The 21,013-nt window shown below is 44.1% G+C and overlaps 1 protein-coding gene across 12 annotated transcripts in view; it reads right to left on the reverse strand.

The window, feature by feature from the left end:
• ENOX1 (ecto-NOX disulfide-thiol exchanger 1) overlaps nucleotides 1-21,013 on the reverse strand; it is a 609,533-nt gene that overhangs the window by 77,013 nt on the left and 511,507 nt on the right. For all 12 annotated transcript variants that reach the window (XM_049701217.1, XM_049701216.1, XM_049701215.1 and 9 more), the window contains one exon: nucleotides 15,559-15,743. In XM_049701217.1, the coding sequence (XP_049557174.1) occupies nucleotides 15,559-15,743 (185 nt within the window). The remainder of the gene's footprint in view (nucleotides 1-15,558; nucleotides 15,744-21,013) is intronic.

Here is a 21,013-nt window from a genome sequence, read left to right on the forward strand (position 1 = left end):
TGGTAGCACTTGAGTGAAGCTAATTCAATGATAACAGTATTCCCAATTTTCCGTTGTTAGCGCAAGTTGATGTTTTTATGGCTAGGAGACTCAGACATCTAGGGGCAGGGTGAGGAGAGGAGAACTGTCCCTGAACTGAATGCTTTTGCAAATAATGGGCACATTCGTCTGTCACAGAGAAGGTGTGAGGCAGAGGATGTCTGCTCGTTCCCTGAAGTCTCCACGTTATTTTAATACACTGGGGCTGGTCTGGGACCCCTCATTAGGAGTCTCAGAGTAACCAGAACCTCGTGGAGGTCTCCAAGTTTCACCTGTTCCCTGTTCCAGAGCCAAGCCCTGGGGAGACAGGTGAAGGCCTCACCAGATAAGGACAGTCTCCCTGAGGGGCTATAACCACCTGCAGGTGGTCTCCGTGGCAGTTACTTAGCCTCTGGACTATCTCAGGTTTGCCCAGTCCCTGAACTGCAGACTGTCTTTAAGGAAAAAAACAAAACCGCAGCAACAGTAGCAGCAGCTGCAAGAGAAAAGCTCAACAGAGACTGACTGCCATTGTGAAATGTGCCACATATTCTTAATATCTGGGGCTGAGATCCATTGGGCAAAATAAAATATAGCACCACCCATTTTGCATAGATCTCAAGGATGCAGACAGAAAATTACCATTTGAAACCAATCTTCTCTGCTTCTGCAACATTAAACATAGGAAGCACTAAAGAAGTGAGCTGAATCGCTCAGACCCTTTACAACAAATTGTGTCAGCATGGCCATGAATGATAACAGCAAAAAAGGGTCCCAAGGTATAAAAATTAAGAGAAATTAAACCTGTAGCTCTACACTTAATATCTACCCTGTGATGATGTGTTCCTCCAGCCTTAGCAATCCCTCAACTTGAGATCGGTGATTGCATGCAATTCAACATTACATGTGGGAAGTCTACCCATGTCCTTTTAATGAAAATTTCAATCACAGGTTTTGCTGAAGTCAGTTGAAAGGCCAGCTTCTAACAATGATGGCACAGAAAAGATATTCTTGTGTGATACACAGCTACTTACGTGTGCATTCTAGAAATAGGGAAATCAACACCAAGATTAGTGTTGATGACTTTCATTTTTTTCCAAAAGAAAGAATACGGAGACCACATTTTTAGGGACTGCCAATAGACTCTATATAGCAGTGATTTTTACTTCCTGATGATAATTTGAAAATGTAAATCATGATACAAGTAAGTGACATAAAGCAGTTATATTCTAGTCCAAGTGATTATATCAGGATTAAGAAGGATTATGTGAGAATTACTTTGGGAAGTTTAAAGAAAACCACCTGTTTTGCCACTGAGTTCACTGTGGATAATCTTTAACAAGATATGAAAGTCTTCTTTTATCAAGTTGTTACAATCTTCATCTTTTTCTGTAGTTTCATATTATGAATGGATATTCAGTGGCTATTAAAAACATTGTATTATTCGGGTTTAACCTGTTAATGGGATCGTATCATATTAATAGATTTTGGCAACGTTGAACCAACCTTGCATTCCTGGAATAAATCCAGTTTGGTGGTTTATAAAATACCAGATTAAATTAGCTTTTAAAAAGGAATTTTAAATCTATGTTCATAAGTGAGACTGACCTGTAATTTCCACCCCTCTTTTTTTACTGCCTTTGTCCTGTTTTGATATCAAGTGTACTAGGTACACTAGCCTTATGAGTTAGTTGGGAGGCGTTTCCTCCTTTTCTATTCTCTGAACAATTTTGCAAAAGATTGGCATAATCTTCCTCGAATGTTTGGTAGAACCTTCCAGTAAATCCATTTTGGATCTGTTGCTTTGATGTAAGATTTTAAGCTTCTAACTCCAATTTTTTTATGAGATCATCCAGGCTTTCAATTTTTTCCTGATTTAATTTTGATAAGGTTTTCTTTTCTTCCTTTAGGAATTTGTTTATATCACCTGAGTTTAAAACTTTGTAGTAAAACTATTCCTGATTTTTTCATAGTTCTTCAATCTGTTACATCTATAGTTATAACTCACTTTCTTTTAAAACATTGTTTATTAAGTTATTCTCTTTATGATCAGTGTTGCCAAATTTTTCCATTCTATTAGTCTTTTCAAATAGCAACATTTGGCTTTGTTGATCTTCTCTAATGTATGACTCTTTGTTATTTTAATAATGTCTATCCTTATTTTTATTTATCTTTCCTTCTTTGTGTTTATTTATTTTTTTTGTAATAAGAGTTGGATGCTCATTCCTGTTTCCAGTTTTCTTCTTTCCTTAAACAGACATTTATAAGTTTAAAATTTTTCCTCTAGGTTCTGTTTTAGCTGCATCCCACAAGTTTTAATATGCTGTATTTTAATAATCAACTACTTCCAACTATTTTAAAATTAAAACTCTGATTTCTTTTTAGACCTGTGGACTTAGATGTGTGTTTTAAAATTTCTAAGTATATAGAATTTATTTTAGTTATCTTTTCTGACATTGATTTCTAACAATTTTATTGTGATCAGAAAATATTATCACCCCTTTGAAATTTGTTGAGACTTGCCTTAAGGTCTAGTATGGGATTAATTTTTGTAAATGTCCCACATATATTTGAAAAGTACAGTTTTCTGTACAGGTCCTGCCAATCAAGAGTATAGGAGCTGAGTGCTATGTAAATGCTTCATCAACTGCAAACATCGGCAGGAACAGCAAGAAGAAGGGAACGGCAGAGCTGCTTAGAAAAATGTCCTCACTCCCTGACATCTCCTAGGGTCTTTCATTCAAAGTAGGCTTGGCATGTTGCCACTGTCCTTTAAGTATCAACGTGTGATGTAATCTCACTTTCAAAAGATTAGGAAAAACAATCAGGAAGAAATTTTAAGTACTCTATTGCCTGGTTTGGAGTCTTCTTACTACTCTTTCTAAGCCTTGGTTCCTTGATAAACGTGACAAAAATGTCAACTCCCAGAATGCAAGGCTCTTAAAGCATTTGGATAGTGGAAAACATTGTCTGAACAGAAACATTTGTGACTGCACGTACACACACTCAGCGTAAGTAAAACCAAAACAGCTTATTTCCCAAGGCTGTAGTCATTCTTTCATAGCCCTGGGGCCACACCAGATGACATCAGTGACTAATAAGCTCCTTAGCATCTAATACCAGCAGAGAGCATTCATGACCCCTAAAGACAGAAGGGCTCCATCAATCCTTACACTTCAACAAAGATTTGTCAGAAATCTGGTTCTATTCAATCAATGAGATGAGATTATTATGTATTCAGGCATGAGTAGGAAGAGCAGCAGAGATTATGAACGAGGGAAGTTGGGGCTTCCCTGGTGGTGCAGTGGTTAAGAATCCGCCTGCCAATGCAGGGAACACGGGTTCGAGCCCTGGTCCGGGAAGATCCCACATGCCGCGGAGCAACTAAACCCGTGAGTCACAACTACTGAGCCTGGGCTCTACAGCCTGTGCTCCGCAACAAGAGAAGCCACAGCAATGAGAAGCCCGCGCGCCACAACAAAGAGTGGCCCCCGCTCGCTGCAACTGGAGAAGGCCCGAGCGCAGCAACGAAGACCCAACGTAGCCAATCAATTAATCAATCAATTCTTAAAAAAAAAAGAATGAGGGAAGATGGTTTACAGTTTTCAATAGCTGAGAATAAAACGTGTGGCGACTCAACAATTTGTTCTTTTCTTCATCTGTTTATTCAGAGAGCTGTTGGCTATAAATGACTAAATTAGCCATGAAAGACTGGCCTTAGGTGCCAGAATTAGTCTCTACTCCAATATCAGAAGAAAAAAAGAAACTAACAGTTATTTAACATGCTGGGGGGAAATCATAGCCCCTGTGTCTCACCTCAGTTTTCAGGGGGCTAGGAGATCGATATTAATGAATGTAAGAGGAAAAGAGTCTCAGAATGCAAGCATGTGGAGGCCCAGGAAGGAGCCAAGGACCAGGAATCAGGAGCCATGAGCAGCGGAGGTGAGAAGGGAGGTTGCGGGGGTGGTGGTGCGGCTTAGCTCAGTGACTTAAACTCTATTTGATTAAAATCAGGAAATAAGTGGGCTGGTCTAGGGGCTCACCAATGCCCCTCCTAGCTTCAGCAGTCTGTATTCTGCAGTTCTCTTGAGGTCAAGATAGTGGTGAAATTGAGCCCATCTCCAGTCCAAATTTTATATGTAAAGCAGAATTCCCATTATCGTCACATTCTACCTTGCTTTTTATGCTGTGGGTGGACCATGAGACATGTCCAGCAAATCGTGGACTTAAAATTAAGCACATCAATCACTAGCTGGGCAGAAAAGCAGACTGAAAAGACCAGACCCATCAACTAAGACCCAAGGACCCATGAGGGCAAGGTCGGACCTCGGAGTGCTCCTTAAGTGACCTGGCCACTCTCAGAAATCTTCGTGAGCTCATGTTACCCGATGTCGAGCGGTCAAACTACATCACAAACACCTCTTTTCTCCTTCTCCCTAAATGATAAACAGAAGGAGTACCTGGGACAATTATACTGTAAAAAGAAACTCAGCACAACAGCTTTTTTATGGACTTTACAGTTAGGTCATTACCAAGATCTTCCTGAAATAAACTGTGAGTAGCACTGAAGAAGTACAAACCACTAGGGAAGAAATATAAACCCAGGAGAAAAGAAAACAAGATGCACAGAGAATTAGTGAAGGACAAAATTGCAGAGTCCCTCTCTGTATTTAAATGATTGAAAAATGTGTAATGCACTGGTTCAGGAAATGACTTAGGATAAAATGCAAATCACGGGCGAAAACATATTTCTCTAATACCGTGAATGAGAGTGCCGGTGCTTGCCAATGAAAGCCTTCTGACCGGAATGCCTGAGTGATACCCGGCTTGAAATAAATTAAAGCGGTGGTGTGGTGGAGGACATAAAAAATGGAATGTGTATGCATGGGGGACAGCAGAATAACTTACAGATGTAATTACAATAAACGACAAAACAAACGAAAGAAGAAAAAGGTGGTAATAAAGGTGTGGAGTGTCATTTTGCTCGTCTTTCATTTATAAGCACCATTTGTAATGCCCCTTCCTTGGAAACCTACAACCAGAGTTCAAATAGACTTTCTCCTTTTTTATCTTCCCCAATTACTTCCAGAAATTAAAGCTGCTGTGGCCATTTACTTAGTGTGTGCGTGTGTGTGTGTGTGTGTGAGAGAGTGAGAGAGAGAGAGAGAGAGAGAGAGAGAGAGAGAGAGAGAGCGCGCGCGCGAGATACAGAGATGAAACAGAAAGCACCAAAGCTGGAGAGGTAATTACCAAACTGAGGGGGTCGCATCAAGTTAAGAACTTCATGAGGCAGGGTCTTTTCAGTGATCAACTGAGTGAAGTGGTGGTCCATAAAGTGAGCACCAGATTGGGCAATGAACTTGTTTAAGCTTCCCCTGATGACTATTCAGGGTGCTTTGTTAAACAGAGGAGAAAAGTTAGGCTTTAACTAACCATCTAACATCCCGGTACTGAATTCCCAATTCCACTCTTTGGTTACAAGTCCAGAAACGTTAACTGACTACGTCTGGCTAGCCCATTGGTTGATCTTTAAAACCGATCACACTACATGTTTATGTGCAAAGAGAAAAGGAGACTGAAAGAATATATGTAAATGTTAACCACAGTTATATCTGGGTAGTGACACTCTGAATGATGTGCTTCCTTTTATATGCTTCTTTTAGGTTTCCAAGTGTTTTTGCATTGAGCATATACTCTTTTGTATGAAGAAAAATAAAACAAAAATCAAAACGACAAACCTGGACCCAGAAAAACTGCAGCTCCCACCTACGCTTCTCGGCCTCTCTGTTTATTCTCTTACTCAGATAAAGAGGATTCTTCTCCCTCTGAGTCATTCTTCTCCTTCCTCTTTGTTTCCATGTTGTATTCTTTCACCCCCCCTACACTTCTCCCTGTTTTCTCTTCACAGCCTTCATTTCTGATGAGAAGGAAATGGGCTGCTTTTCCTAATCCTCATGTTTCCTCTCCTAACCAGCTGCACGGAGAAAGCCCCGGAGCACGACTCCCTCGCAACCGCAGCCCAACTGGAGATGACGGATAATTACATCAGTCTGGCTGGGAGCGTGACACCTGCTATACACAGGCGGCCATGTGTGCATCTGGGTTCAGGGTTTCAGCATGGATGAGGCTGCTTCTTTGCATGGTTAGACTATAGAGAAATGGAGTCAAGGCCAGAACACAAGGATTCATTTTAGTGTCCGTGGCTGGAGGGAGATACAACAATGGCCAAACAGTACGTGTCTGAGGCCAAAGCCCATTTTGAGTTGCTGCATTCAAGAAAAGATCCATTTCACTATAAAGCTGGTACTCTTGGCCTGGAGGCAATTTCTAAAAGAGGTGGTGGAGGGGAGGGTCATTCAAAGGTCATCCACCAACTATGGCTGACAGTGTGCGGGAAAAGCCAAGTTCCTTTATCCTGGGAATGGCTGCAAATCCCCCAAGGGTCCGTATTTCCTACTGCAGACACTGGGGAAAGCGAAAAAAGGTAGAAGCCAAGCGATTTTAATGGTCTGCAGGGCAATGCCATTATTTCTACCCCTGGCTCCCACATGCGTTCATCTGCTAACCTCATTGCTTTCAGAAGAGACGATTACTAATTAGGATGCATTTGATGATCAAGTTAATTACGGGCAGAGCAGGAGCTCTGATGGTGAGCTGAAGCCTGCCAGAATTAAACTTTATTAGGGCTTCTCTTTCTCGTCCCAGAAGTGAAGAGATTTCTTTTCACAGTTCAAATTTAATAAATAAAAGCCACGTGTGTGTTACTTTCTTCTTGCTAGCTCTTACTCTGCTAACGTAAAAACCACATTAAGGGCCGTGACAGAGTCAGAAAAGAGGCAGTGGGTTTTTGCCAAAAATATTTCTCGCAAGCAAGGAGCGCCGGAAGGGTAGAGCTGCCCCATGTCCTGCTCCCCTGGTCACTGTGGTCCTGAAGCCCCACTTCTCCACCTGGTCCACTGTGGGGAGTTACGGGGTGACAGAGGGAATGCAGGGGCCGTGGTCAGGCAGGCCTGGGTTGGAAATCTGACTCTACCGCGACCATGCTGGACCCTGGGCAAGTCACCCGTCATCTCCGGGTCTCGAGTTCTACCTGAGAAGCCGGGATAAGCTCATACTCCTGAGATGTGAGCACGGAGTGGAGTAAGGAAGAAGTTTTTGAGAGTAAGCTGGGGCGAGCAGGTCCTCCAGCTGTAAGGGGCGGAGAGGCAACAGCACTGGCCACCCCAGGGTCAGGAACCTCAGCTCTGGATTTGTCCAGTCTTACTCTGCAAGTCCTGAGCCTTCTCTTAAACCTCTACGTGTCTTCACGTTGGCCCCAGGAATGTTGTGATTGCAGTTTGCATTTGCAGAACAGCTTTTCCAAATGCGTTCACATAGGTGACCTCATTTTACGGCCACAAACGCTGACCGAGGCTGGCAGGGTCCATTCTCCAGATGCAGAACCTGAGGCTCAGATAGGCTGATTTGTACACAGTTGTGCAGAACACAGCCAAGCTGGACACCCTCTCCCTCCTACTGCTTTGGTGTTTTCATTTTCTTGGGCAGAAGCTCGGTGCCGCTCACGTCCATGAAGGCGGAGTATCTCCTTCCTTATCTGAAGGTCTCTCTCTGTCCAGTGAAAACGGCAAGATGCCCATGGTCCTCCCTTGTTTGAAACTGCTAAAAACTCAGGGCGGTTTCCTCTCCGTGAGCTTCACTTTTAGTCCTTTGTATCTCGTCTGGAGTCAAATGGGAATGTGCCTTAGTAACTCCTAAGCCCCTAAGCAGATGTCAGGTGCGATCATTTCAAACGGGTTGGGCTTTGCAATGTGAAGCCCTGAGCCAAGAACCGGAGCACCGGTTACTATGTCTCGTTCCAAATGTCCCCAACCACCCCTTCAAGAGTCTCACACTGCAGTGGGTACAGACATTCTGAGAAGTGTCAGGGAGGGTGATCTGCAAATGTCAGAAAATGCACGTGCTGCCACCGAGACAGCTGGCGTTTAGCAGCTAGAGGGAAGGGCACCGAATTCTAAATATTATCATCACCGTCACGCAGGCTGCTATTACAATGCATCATCCCAAGGCACTGGTTGAAGAACAGGGAGAAAAGGAAATGACAAACTCTGGGGTAGTTAAGGAAGGACAACCACGGTACACCCCAAATTAAGCAGCGTTGTGAACCCTGATATCCTGCCCTGGAACCTATGTAAAGCCACATCTGAGAGACGTACATGTTCTTATGATTGTTCTGATTCTAGCAAAATATCAAAGACTTTTGACATGAATGTGGGAAATGCCTTGTGAGTTGTTTTCTATTCAGAAAGAAAGAAACTTCATCTGGGTAAGTTGAAATAAAATAAAGTAAACATGGATTATGTCTCTGCAGCCACAGCTCGTAAAAATTCCAGATATGTGTGTGAATATGTCTTTATGCATACATTTATTTTTTGAACTTTTAAAAAAATACATTTAGTTATTTATTTTTGGCTGGGCTGGGTCTTTGTTGCTGCGTGCAGGCTTTCTCTAGTTGCGGAGAGCGGGGGCTACTCTTCATTGCGGTGTGCGTGGGCTTCTCATTGCCGTGGCTTCTCTTGTTGCGGAGCATGGGCTCTAGGTGCGTGGGCTTCAGTAGTTGTGGCACGCGGGCTCAGCAGCTGTGGCTTGCGGGCTCTAGAGCGCAGGCTCACTAGTTGTGGCGCACGGGCTTAGTTGCTCCACGGCATGTGGGATCTTCCTAGACCAGGGCTCAAATCCGTGTCCCCTGCATTGTCAGGTGGATTCTTAACCACTGTGCCACCAGGGAAGCACGCCTGTGTCAAATTTTTAAAGAACCCACTTAAAAATCCAACTTCTCTCTTGTTATTACATACTGCAGCCTCTTCCTGTCACCTTTTCCAGACTACTCACCTTCCTTTTCTCCACCCTTAAACCCCTCTAATTTGTGCATCTGCTTCTTCAGTCTGAAGTGCCTATATTCCAAAATATTCTGCCTTAAGTTCCCATGTTCCTGTCTCTTAGACATTCAGAAAATGTGCTCACTGTTCTTCCCTTCCCTTGTTTCTGGAAAGCCGGAATAACATGTAATATTCTTCCCCCACCCCCTCCCCGGGCACCATGCTAACCAAGGATTCATTCAACAACTGGATTAAGCTAAAAGCCCCTGAAACAGGTTCTTGTTCAAAATGTCAGACCTGGTCCATGTGTGTTTGCTTTTGCTTTTTCCTTCCTCCACAGGCAATTAAAATGTCTGTCAGTGATTAAACTTAAAAGAGCAGAGCGAATGGGAAGGGAATTCCATGGAGTTCTTAGTGTAGGACAGACCCTGGCCTTTGTGCAATTCCCAAATCTCCTCAAAATGAAGTCTGCCAGTCAGTGAGCCACCGGGCAGGAGAAAGACTCAGCTGTGGAGGTGACCTGGACTCAGCCATCAGTAAGCCACACGGAGTCCTAGAAAAGTGACCCCAGCCCTTCATCCCCGATACAAACAGGCTACCACGCATTACCTCACGTGAGAAGGAACCTGGAGCATGAAAGAGACTGACAGAGACACAGAAACCAAACAACCAGTCCTGGAATGAATAGAAATGATTCAGGAACAATAAGAATTAAAAAATTCTAATTAGTATTCTCAAAAAGATTTGAGAAGATACTGCAACCAAAAAATAAGACTGTGTGAAAAGACAGTAAACAAAGAACAGAAATAACATTTGCAAATAAAATAACACAATTATCAAATAGAAACTTCAGTGGAAAGGATAAAAGATAAAGTTTAAACAGATAATATGAGAAAAAGGACAATGGGCACAGAGCATCAGCCTCGTAGGACCCTTATATGACTGCTGGGCATTTCAGAAAGAAAATGAAAACAGAAATGACAAGTGAACAGTTATCAAGAGAATGGAGACCCCTGTTGCATTTATCCATGTTATCTGTCTGCAGCACCTCGCCTAAGTTCTTTTTTTGTTGTTTTTTTGTTTGCGGTACGTGGGCCTCTCACTGTTGTGGCCTCTCCCGTTGCGGAGCACAGGCTCCGGACGCGCAGGCTCAGCGGCCATGGCTCACGGGCCCAGCCGCTCCGCGGCATGTGGGATCTCCCCGGACCGGGGCACGAACCCGCGTCCCCTGCATCGGCAGGCGGACTCTCAACCACTGCGCCACCAGGGAAGCCCGCGCCCCAGTTCTTTGTAGCATCACCTATGAAGGCCACTGGGAGCAGTGGGCTGCTGGCCTTTCTAGGATTTTCAAAATTTTTAAGGGACATGCTTTTTTTCAGAAATTAAGAAGAAAAGTTGTCTTGGGTAAGTTCATTTTACCTGTCTTCCCCTAAAGTTTTCTGATGATCAAAACCACCACCACCCCCAGCAGAGCCAGCACCCCCACCACAGTCACCATCCCCAGCACAGCCATCATCATCGCAATCCTTGATATGACTCCTGCTGCCGTAATAATGATCCTGACTTTGACATGTACACGTGAGACTTCATTACATATGAAATCAGGAGGGGAATCGAACACAAACTTTTCACTATCTCTAAAAATGTACTTACTAAGCAACTGAATCGTTTAAAGGATATTTCACAAGAGATGCTTGACTTTCCTTAAGTGGTCAGATAGATGCACTCACTGATGTTCTCATTTCAACACACTTTCATTTATTTCTTAATATATATCCCAAAGACCAATCCTTGACCAACTTTTGGCAAAACTAGCTGGGGTTACTCTGTATTTTAAGAAAGTAACATTATTGTATTTCTCTGTCCTCTTCTATAAAATTAGTCTAGATTAGCTTTTGTAATACACAAACAGAGAATTCCACATCTACTCCTCTTTGAGCATAAGGGGAAAAAACCAATTACTTAATTTCTAAAATGGTGTTGGTCGTAATAGTCCTCTTTCCCCCAATTTTTTTTCCTGGTCTCCCTTGCTGAAAATTGTCAAGACAGCTGACTAGCCCTGGTCTTTAATAATGGCAAGCCAAGAGAGTTAGAGAGTTCTACGTGGGCTAATGGTTTACTGGCCTAAGACAGCTGGTCTTCAGATGACATTTGCTAACAGCATTAAACAGCATCAGCTGGGACCCTTCTGACATAATTATCATTAGTCACTCACAGTTTTATAACCAGCAGCTTATAATGGTATCCTCTTATCATCTAAATATTTACCAGTCCTATCAATATGATTTACACATGGCTTCAAAAAGAATTCTGATTTTTAAGTTGGTTATTTAGAAATATGACATACTGACTTATCCTCGTGAATAAAAATACAGATCCTGTTTAAATTCAGGTGTGGTTAAAACCATAACGAGATACTAATATACGCGTATTATAGTGGCTAAAAACGACAGAGTAAAATAAAACAGAAACCAACTGGCCATTCCAAGTGCTGGCTGATAAGGACACAGAACAACTGTAATTCGCATGTAAACCCTCGGGAAAGCACATTGGGAAGACACTTTGGAAAACAGTTTAGCATTTTCTGAAAATGTCAAACACACTTACCATATGACCCAGCAATCCTACTCCTAGGTATTTACCCAAGTGAGATGAAAAATTATGTCCAAACAAAGAGCCTGTAAGTGAATGTTTAGAGCAGATTCATTCATATTGGCCTCAAACAGGAAACCACCCAAATGTCCATTAACTGGTGACTAGATAAACAAAGCATGGCCCTTCCTTACCATGGAATGCCATTCAGCATAGAAAGAACGAACAACAGACACATACAGCAACACAGACGAATCCCAAATTCGTTATGCTGAGTGACAGAAGGCAGGCTCAAGAGGTTGTACACAGTACGATTCCACTTATATGACTTTCCTGAAAAGGCAGAACCATGAGGGTAGAAAACAAATCAGGGATTGCTGGGAGTGGGGTGGACTAAAAAGGGGCATAAGGGAACTTTGGGGGGCGGTGATGGAATTATTTTATATATTGATTGTGGTCGCGATGGTTACCTGACTGTATGAATTTGTCAAAACTCACAGAACCCTCACAAGAGTATTTTTATTGTGTGTACGTTTTACCTCGATCGACCTAAGAAAATAATTCTGTGTGGTAACCTGAAGGTAAATAAGAATTTCAAATACGGGTACGCTTGTCTTGGATACCTAAAGATATAAACGAAAGCCTGCAACCTGACTCTCCCTGTGGCAGAGACAGGTTAACTCTGTTGCCAGCTTCAGATCAGGTTAAGGCTACCATGTTACCATGGATACAAGCTATTATTTCCTTTCGTGTGAAACCTCTAATATTAAATTGTGACTCACATGCAAGGCAAGGGGAGACTAAGAAACAACCAGACAAAGTCACCTGAGGCTCTTTCATTTTTCAGAACCCTGCCCTTAAAGTTTCCTCCATGAACTCATGAGAAACCATGGGAAGTCAGTGAACATATGCTTCAGGGATGAAAAGAAGAAGGGTTAGAAACTTCTTGGCTAAACTTGAAGACAATTCTAAAAATTTTATGCTAGTCTTAAGGCTGTTAAGACTGTTTATATTCTTGTTTGTTGCAGAAATAATTTCCCCTATATGGATTGCTAAAGCAATGACCTATGAGAGACCAGCCCTCTCCTCTATCTGTTGACTTGCCTGGGAGACGACGCTTTTCTGATTTATAAGGGCAGATTGACGGTGGGTTTTAAAGTCAGGAGAATTCTTTGCAGTGGGGCGCAAACTGGCAAGTTGTGGGGATTCACTCAAAGCGGGTAAGGTAGAAAGATGACTCTTAGATAAGCACATATATTTAAAAACTATATTAAAGATGTGTTGCCACAGTGATCGCCGTGCATCCAGCTAACGACTGGTGAAAATGGAAATCATAACTGCTGCCTTTGCGCTAGTGCTTTCCGCGTGCTAAGGAAGTGCTACGCGGACCCCTAGGGCATCACCTCTCCCCACACCCTGCCCTGCCCTTTATGATCCAAGAATCCCAAACAACCCAGAGCTCCCCAGAGGCACCAGGCGAGTTCTTGCCTCTGTGCCTTTGTCCATTCGTTCCTCCATTCAACAAATATTGAATTGTGTCCCCCCAAATTTATATGGTGATGTTCTAAAGCCTGTACTTCAGAATGCAAGCTTATTTGGAAACAGGGTCACGGCAGATGTCATTAGTTAAGATGAGGTCATATTGGAATAGTGTGGGCCCCTTAATCCCATACAAATTGTGACCTTATAAAAAGGGGAAATTGGGACACAGGCACACACGCGGGGAGAAGGCCATCTGAAGACGAAGGCAGAAAGCAGGGTGATGCGTCTACAAGTCCAGGAAGGACAAAGCTCGCCAGCAAACCTGAGGAGGAAAGGGGCAAGTCCGGAGCAGACTCTCCCTCGCCGCCCACAGAGGGACCAACCCTACCAGCACCCTGCTCTTGCACTTCTAGGTCCAGAACTGTGAGACAATAACTTTCTGTGGTTTAAACCAAACCAGAACAAACCAAAACAAACCCCCAAACAAAATTCCCACCCAAACAAAACAAACACAGTAAAGTACATTTCCTATGGACAAGGAGATTCTGCAAATGTATGAGAAGCCGCGAGAACGGAACTGCTCCTTTAAGGGGCTGGAGCTCCGTGGAAATGCACAGCGGGGCTCCAGTGCGGACTGGGGCGGGGCGCTGACACCCCGCATGCTTATTCCTGATTGGCTAGCTCACCCTCGCATCCTGACTTCTTTCAGATTTGAATCTTCAACCAGCTTAAAGGTTTTTTTTTTTTTTATGACATCTTTATCGGAGTATAATTGCTTTACAATGTTGTGTTAGTTTCTGCTGTATAACAAAGTGAATCAGCTATACGTATACATGTGTCCCCATATCCCCTCCCTCTTGCGTCTCCCTCCCACCCTCCCTATCCCACCCCTCTAGGCAGTCACAAAGCACCGAGCTGATCTCCCTGTGCTATGCAGCTGCTTCCCACTAGCTATCTATTTTACATTTGGTAGTATAAAGACGCAGACGTTGAGAATGGACTTGAGGACACGGGGAGGGGGAGGGTCAGCTGGGACGAAGTGAGAGACTGGCATGGACTTATATATACAGCTTAAAGGTTTATATCAACTTTTCATGCAACCAGAGTCATCTTTCCTGGAGGAAAAGAGGGCCCGACGCATGAGGTATGAGAGACGGCGGATGCTCCTCCTCCTGGCAAGGGCGCCACTCACCCCCAACGTGCGGACAGATGGACAAGCCCCGGGAGCTCCCCGCGGCAGCTGTTAACACCGATTTCCAAGTGCGGGGGGCCTGAGCCCCGCCTGTACTGACACTTTCCTGGCTGGGTCTGACCTCTGAATCTCGCTGATTTGTCTAACACACACTGTGAGCATCAGCGAGTTAGGACTCAAAGCCAAGACGCCAAAATTGCTTTTAAATGGCAGGAGATGTTTAAGACAGAATTTCTGTGACTTGGTCATTAACTTGTTTGTATCCCGATCCACGCTTTTTTACATCGCTTCCTCTCAATTATTTTTTCCCTGCTTGGCGGAGGTTTTAGCAGCAGTTACCTCTAATCATCGAGACACTTTTGTAGGCAATTCAGGCTCCTGCTCTTAGAGAGCAGTCAATATTGGTGGGGGAATTCGAAAAAATTATCCTACTCACTGTATAATTGCCCATCATCTTGCTTATATTTTCCTTGTTTATAGAAAACAATCTTTTCTTCCAGAAAGGAGTGGTTAGATTTATATACTCAGAGGAGTAATACAAATAACCATGTGTGATGATAATTTGGGCTATATTATTCTAAGATAACTCACACACCTTAAGAGTATCACATATCAATCAATGTTTTCAGATATAAACCCAGCTATGACTCTTTGATTCTACCCTCTGCTGCCAGTGCCCAGCACTGGGTGCCAGCGCCCACCCCCTCAAGCCCTCATTTCCCACAGTCCACGTTCCTTCCGCTTCCTCCAAAGCCCACAGCTTCTATCTCTTTCTCACATGAGCTGGAAAGACCCAGCTTTAACTTGAGTGTGCCAGGATGAAGCCTGTCGATCTTTAACAAAAGCAGAGATGCTGGCCTGTTTCTGAAGTTACCTATCGCCCCAAATTTTAGTGCTTCATCCATCCCATCAACAAACATTTCTGAAATACACAGTGTGTTCAGAGAACCGGTCTACATCCTAAGTATCGTCCAAGAGAAATGGAAATAATACAGTTTACGTATTCATCGATCTCAAAAACAAACTCGCCACGCTTTTGGAGAAATCGGTCTGCCTGCTTTTAACTTGAGAAGTTCTAAGATTACAGAACACTGGGGTCACAACTGGCAAGGATTTTCTGACCTTTTGCCATGAGGCTAAATTTTATGTACGGAGCTTTCAAACTCCTATATTCTCTTCCTTTGCTTCCCACTTCGAGGGTGTAGCGCTTCAACCTATTTCTTTAGCGTGGCTTCTCCCCCGACCCTCCCCTTCCACGGTCATCAGCACTTTCCTGACCTAGCCACTCAGCTTTTCTGCTGTTCTTTTTTCTCCTCCACCTTTCCCAGCAAACAGTCGCCACTGCATACGCACGTCCCTTTCTCTCGAGAACAAAGACACCAATGCGGGCGCAGGTACCTGTTGCATGCCTTGCATGGTCTGCTGCAGGAACTGCACCTGCTGGTCCTTGGTCAGGTTTTCTTCCGTTCGAAACAGCTGCTCTTTCTCCTGCTTCAGCAGCTCCACTTCGTTCCTGTAGGCGTCCAGCTGCCACCGGAGGCTGTCGTTCTCTTCTTTAAGCGCGTAGGCCTGGGCGGCCAGGGCTGAGGGGCAAACAGAATGAGTTCAAGTGAGTGACCTTCTCGCTTAGATGGACAGCCTTCAGTGCGAAAGGGATTCTAAACCGGATTCTTAACGTTTGTACCAAACCGAAATGAGCTACCCTGGAGTGCTTTATTTTGCAGCTGGTGAGCATTGCTTCTTTGGGAATTTTTCGCTATTCTATTTGTCCCGTCTTATGTATGACTGTGGGCACAGGACTGACTCCTTCCAAATTCTTGTCTCTTGATCTCTTCCCCGATCCTAGGCTCCCTCTCAGAAACTGATCCGTGTTGCTAGGTGATGAGAGTGCTCAGAACTCCAGGCAATCGTCGTTATCTACCTCGTGGCTGCCCTTTCCCTTTCGGCAGGAAGGCAGGACGGCTCAGCTCCTTGGAGGGCCACTTTCTTTCAAATTATCAGCGGCCCCCCAATGGAGGCACGCAGCCGCAGCCGCCCAGGGGAGCTGGGGATTGATCCACACACACACTGTTCCTTCCTGCTCTACTGCCGGGTCAGACTGACTGCATGAGTCAGTTAGTTTGTTAGTTCCCTCTGACTCCTATGAGAATGCTGACCTGGTTCCATCTGTTTCACCAACAGATTCCTACCCTAATACTCCCTCCTGAAACCTGAAATTCTCTATGTGCAAATTCAGAGCTCACTCACATCTCCACCTGACTGAGAAACCGAGACACTTAATTCAGGGTCTTACGCATCTCAAGGCTCCGAAAACAACTGAAATGGAATAGAACAGAGTGAATGGTTCAAAACAGAATTGAGGACGGCGACTCCCTTCGCTGGTTTCCAGCTTACTGCTTGGTGGTCTCTGCAGTAATCACAATAGCTTCCTAAGCACTCTCTGTACAATAGACGCTGGGCCGTGAACTAACTCACGTCATCCCCCCATCAAGCCTCTGATGTGGGTGCTGCTCTTAACCACCCCCTCTTTACAGATGAGAAAGTGAAGCTCAGGGAAGTTAGAGAACTTGTCTGATCCCACAAAGAGAGTAGCATCAACAGCCTTCAAACCCAGGTTGGGCTCCAGAGTCCCTGCTCCCTGTCACTGGGCTATTCTGCCAGCCAGAAGAGTTTAGTTCTTACCAGACTGTTTGAAAAGAACTCCAAATGCTCCCCCTCTACTTTCTCACCAGTTTCCCATGCTTCCTTCCCCCCTCCTTCAGAAAATCCATTCTCTACTTTTGTAAGCAAGAGAAAGGTGAAGATATTTTAAAAGCTTCTTATCAGAAGCTTCTTTAAAGAAGTAACTTCCGGTTGGTAAGGGCATGGCATGGAGTATGGAGTCCCTGGCCAGCAGGTTCTCGGTTCAGGATCATTTCCGCACCCCATACCATATCCAATACCAATCCCAGAGCCAAATCGAGGACGGCCTCTCAGATGTTCCACCCACACATTACCGTGCGATGGTGACAGATCTGTACGGAGGTGCTCTGAAACCCCAGTGAGTTCCCTCCTTAAATATCAACCATCAAATTACGTTAACAGTAGTTTTATAGTTGAGTGTTTCATGGTATTCTACTTTGCAAAATGATTATGTGTAGTACACACTGAAATACTAATCAAATAGAACATGCAATTAACCAGAAAATTCCCTACCTCAAACCATCAGGGATCAATTAGTCGACAAGCAGTTACTGCATATGTACTCCATGCCCGAGCCTGTCTGGGCATCTTGGATCACAAGACAAGGAGACAGAGTATGTCTCTTCTCTCAAGGAGCTTGAAATATAATAGAAACCAACACGTTTGAAAGGAACACACTCAAAGCAGGAGAGAAGAGCCGGATGCCTGGCATATAGTAGGCACTCAATAAACGTTGGTTGGATAAATAAACAAGTGACTAACTTAGTGTCAAGGTTTACTGCAAGAGAATCCATCCTACAGGAATTCAGAGAAGAGAAAGGAAAAGGCAGACTGGATTAATAAAAGAGGGCTTTGGGGCTTCCCTGGTGGCGCAGTGGTTGAGAATCTGCCTGCTAATGCAGGGGACACGGGTTCGAGCCCTGGTCTGGGAGGATCCCACATGCCACGGAGCAACTGGGCCCGTGCACCACAACTACCGAGCCTGCGCGTCTGGAGCCTGTGCTCCGCAACAAGAGAGGCCGTGACAGTGAGAGGCCCGTGCACCGCGATGAAGAGTGGCCCCCGCTTGCCGCAACTAGAGAAAGCCCTCGCACAGAAACGAAGACGCAACACAGCAAAAATAAATAAATCACTTAAAAAAAAAAAAAAGAGGGCTCTGAAGGGTGAAAGCCCAAGAACTGGGGAAGGGCACCTCACTCAGGGACAAGAGCAGAAGCAAAGCCCAGAGATGAGAACTGAAGATAGAATATTTGGGGCAGGAAGCAGAGAAGCTTGACCAAAAGGCAAGAGTCTGTCTTCTGGAAGCAGTGAGAGAAAGCTGAGCCACGCCGGGTGATGAGAGAGGATGGAGGTTCAGAAGTCAGGCTGGAGAGGTAGGGTCAAATGGGGGGGCCAACTGAGAACCAGTGAAGGTGCCCAGGCGGCAGAAGGACGTGATGACATCGGGGATTCAGGAAGACTGGTCTGGCAATGGTGCATGGAATGAACTGGAGGCTGAAGAGGATGAATAAAGGAAATTTTATTTGGCGTATATGTGTGTGCAAAACAGAGGAACTGCCAATTTTACAGTTTTCAGGGACTGACATAAAATCGGAAACGGGGCTTCCCTGGTGGCGCAGTGGTTGGGAGTCCGCCTGCCGATGCAGGGCACATGGGTTTGTGCCCTGGTCCGGGAAGGTCCCACATGCCGCGGAGTGGCTGGGCCCGTGAGCCATGGCCGCTGAGCCTGCGCGTCCGGAGCCTGTGCTCCGCAACGGGAGAGGCCACAACAGTGAGAGGCCCGTGTACCGCAAAAAAAAAACAACAACAATGGGAAACGACCCAGGGTATACCCAGGAGTATGAGCTAGTGCTTTTTCAACACCGCACGGCCCAACTTCAGATCTTGTCCACACCCTGAGGTACCAACTCCTGACAATTCAGTTTACCAACCCCTAAGGAAATGGTTATGAGGCATCATTTAAGAGAGGGATGTTGTAATAGGGCAAAATTACAGAAAATGCAAATGATGGAAAAAGTGTTGGCGCTACAGAAGCACATTACTACATTTAGTAGCATTCAAAGACACTTAAGTCATTTCCTTTAGGAAGCTCTATCTGGCCCTTTCTCAATTCAGAGTGGCATTTTTATTACCATAACTGATAGCAGGTGTTTGTGAAGAAATCGATTAGTATGCAGGGATGGAAATCACATTTTCCAAATGAATTGCATAGTCTGCAAGATATGCTGAAATCTGTGTAGCAAAATGCAAGCAGCTATAAAGCATGTGCTAGCAACATTTCAATAAATTTTCTGAACATAAATACATATAGGGACGTGCACCATCCATTATTTTAGGGCTTCTCTTACAAGCCCGTGGAATGGCACGGCTGACATTTCTTATTCTTGGTTTAAGCCAACTGACCACTGTTCCTACCGAGTAGGATGCAGTGTCATTTGCATTTCTGGAATATGAATGTGATATCATCATATAAAAAAAGATTAAAAAAACCCAGCAGCTGTAACTCCATCCCCCCCCCCCCAAATCAATACCATAGCCAATCCCATCAACGTTTTTATAATTGGGGCATATAACTGATTTACATTCCTTATTAAACAATTTCAAGCTTGATATTTGCAAAGAAAATGTTGGTTACTCATGTGGCAGCAAAGTGGTTTTCTTCTAAAGGGTGAGAAATTATATATTGACTCCACTTAACTTGTGGTCACCTGTTTGTAAACAGTATTCAGCGTCATCCGCCCCTCAGATGAAGCTTCCTGGAAGAAGCTAGATTAGTTTCTTGGACCAGCGCTCTAAAGGAAACGAAATCCTAATAATTTCTAACTTAACATCATTTCTCAGTGTATTCAAAATTCAGAAACTTAAAAGGCCCACCCTTTCATTTCTCTCTTTCATTCTGTCTAGGACACTGTATTAAAGTAAATGGTTTTGAACAATGTATAATCAAGCTTCTGTGATAAAACTGACCCCTGAGAGACAGCACAACCAATCCACTATTCAAACAAGAAGGATTAAAAATAAACAACAGTATGCATCTTTTTGTAGGAATCCCTGTGGACTGCACTGTGTTCCAATAAACAGAATATTTAGCTAACATGTGGATTATCAATTTTCAATAAAATTTTTAAAAAAGAATACAGTGAAGACACTTTAAATGTGAACTATTCTGAACACAATTGAATCTTCCTTTGGTGATTTTAAAGGCACTGCTGAATCCAGCGATGCCTCTGGGTTATCATTCATTCATTCACCAATCAGCTATTTATAGTGAAGCCATGTGAGGAGAGCTGTGGCCTCCATGAGGGGAAGGCCAGTGTAGGCATCAGTTTATACTTGCTTAGGACCTTAGGAAAATTCTGTTACAGGGATTTTCTGATTGGATCAAAACCAAAAGGACAACGTTGGAAAAACTCTGCTAAACAAGATTAAATTCCATTTCAGAACTTAGCACTAGGCTACTAAAATTACCAAAGTGTATATAAATTGATCCAAAGATTAAATTGCACTGCTGAAGAAGAGGCTTAAAGGCATTACAGCACCTTGCTGCACCCCTGACTAGATCCTATATAAACCATTAGTCTTTGTATTAATTATGGTCAGAGTGACCTCCTCCTCTGTCTCTTCCATTACTTACTGTGTTTCCCTGGGAACAGATAATGGCATGCTTACCTTCTTTAAGTAAATACTCTGCTGAAAGCCTTGAAATCTCTCTCTTAGCACCCTGAGCCAGCCTCAGAAAAATAATTAGCCCTATATGAAAATATGTAAGTTATTTTGGGTTATGTCCCTGTAAGCTGACAGTATGTTAATATCTCTTCCATGCTCAGGCAAGGTGCAACTAAATAATCGAACACTTTAACATACTGTTTCTAACAATATCTGGATTTCTCGAAAACTGTTTGTCTTGGTGTCGTTGGGGGGGGGGGTCCCCCCTCCACTTTGCCAGATGTCCTCCTGAGATGCTGGGAGGACGCTGCCCAGCTGTGCATTTCCTCCCCACGCGCAAAGAATGTCTTTTTTCAAGGTTTCCATCGGCTGCTGCCCAGAAAGGCACTTGTGCTGAAACGTCCAGAACCCAGGACGACTGGATGGGTCTGAGACCTGGAAGATACGGCCACCACATCAGCTCGCCTTCCAGCCCCCATGGCCTGGGCACCTAGGGACCGTCCCC

The sequence above is a fragment of the Orcinus orca genome, chromosome 18 (genome assembly GCF_937001465.1).
Source record: "Orcinus orca chromosome 18, mOrcOrc1.1, whole genome shotgun sequence".
Classification (NCBI taxonomy): Eukaryota; Metazoa; Chordata; class Mammalia; order Artiodactyla; family Delphinidae; genus Orcinus; species Orcinus orca.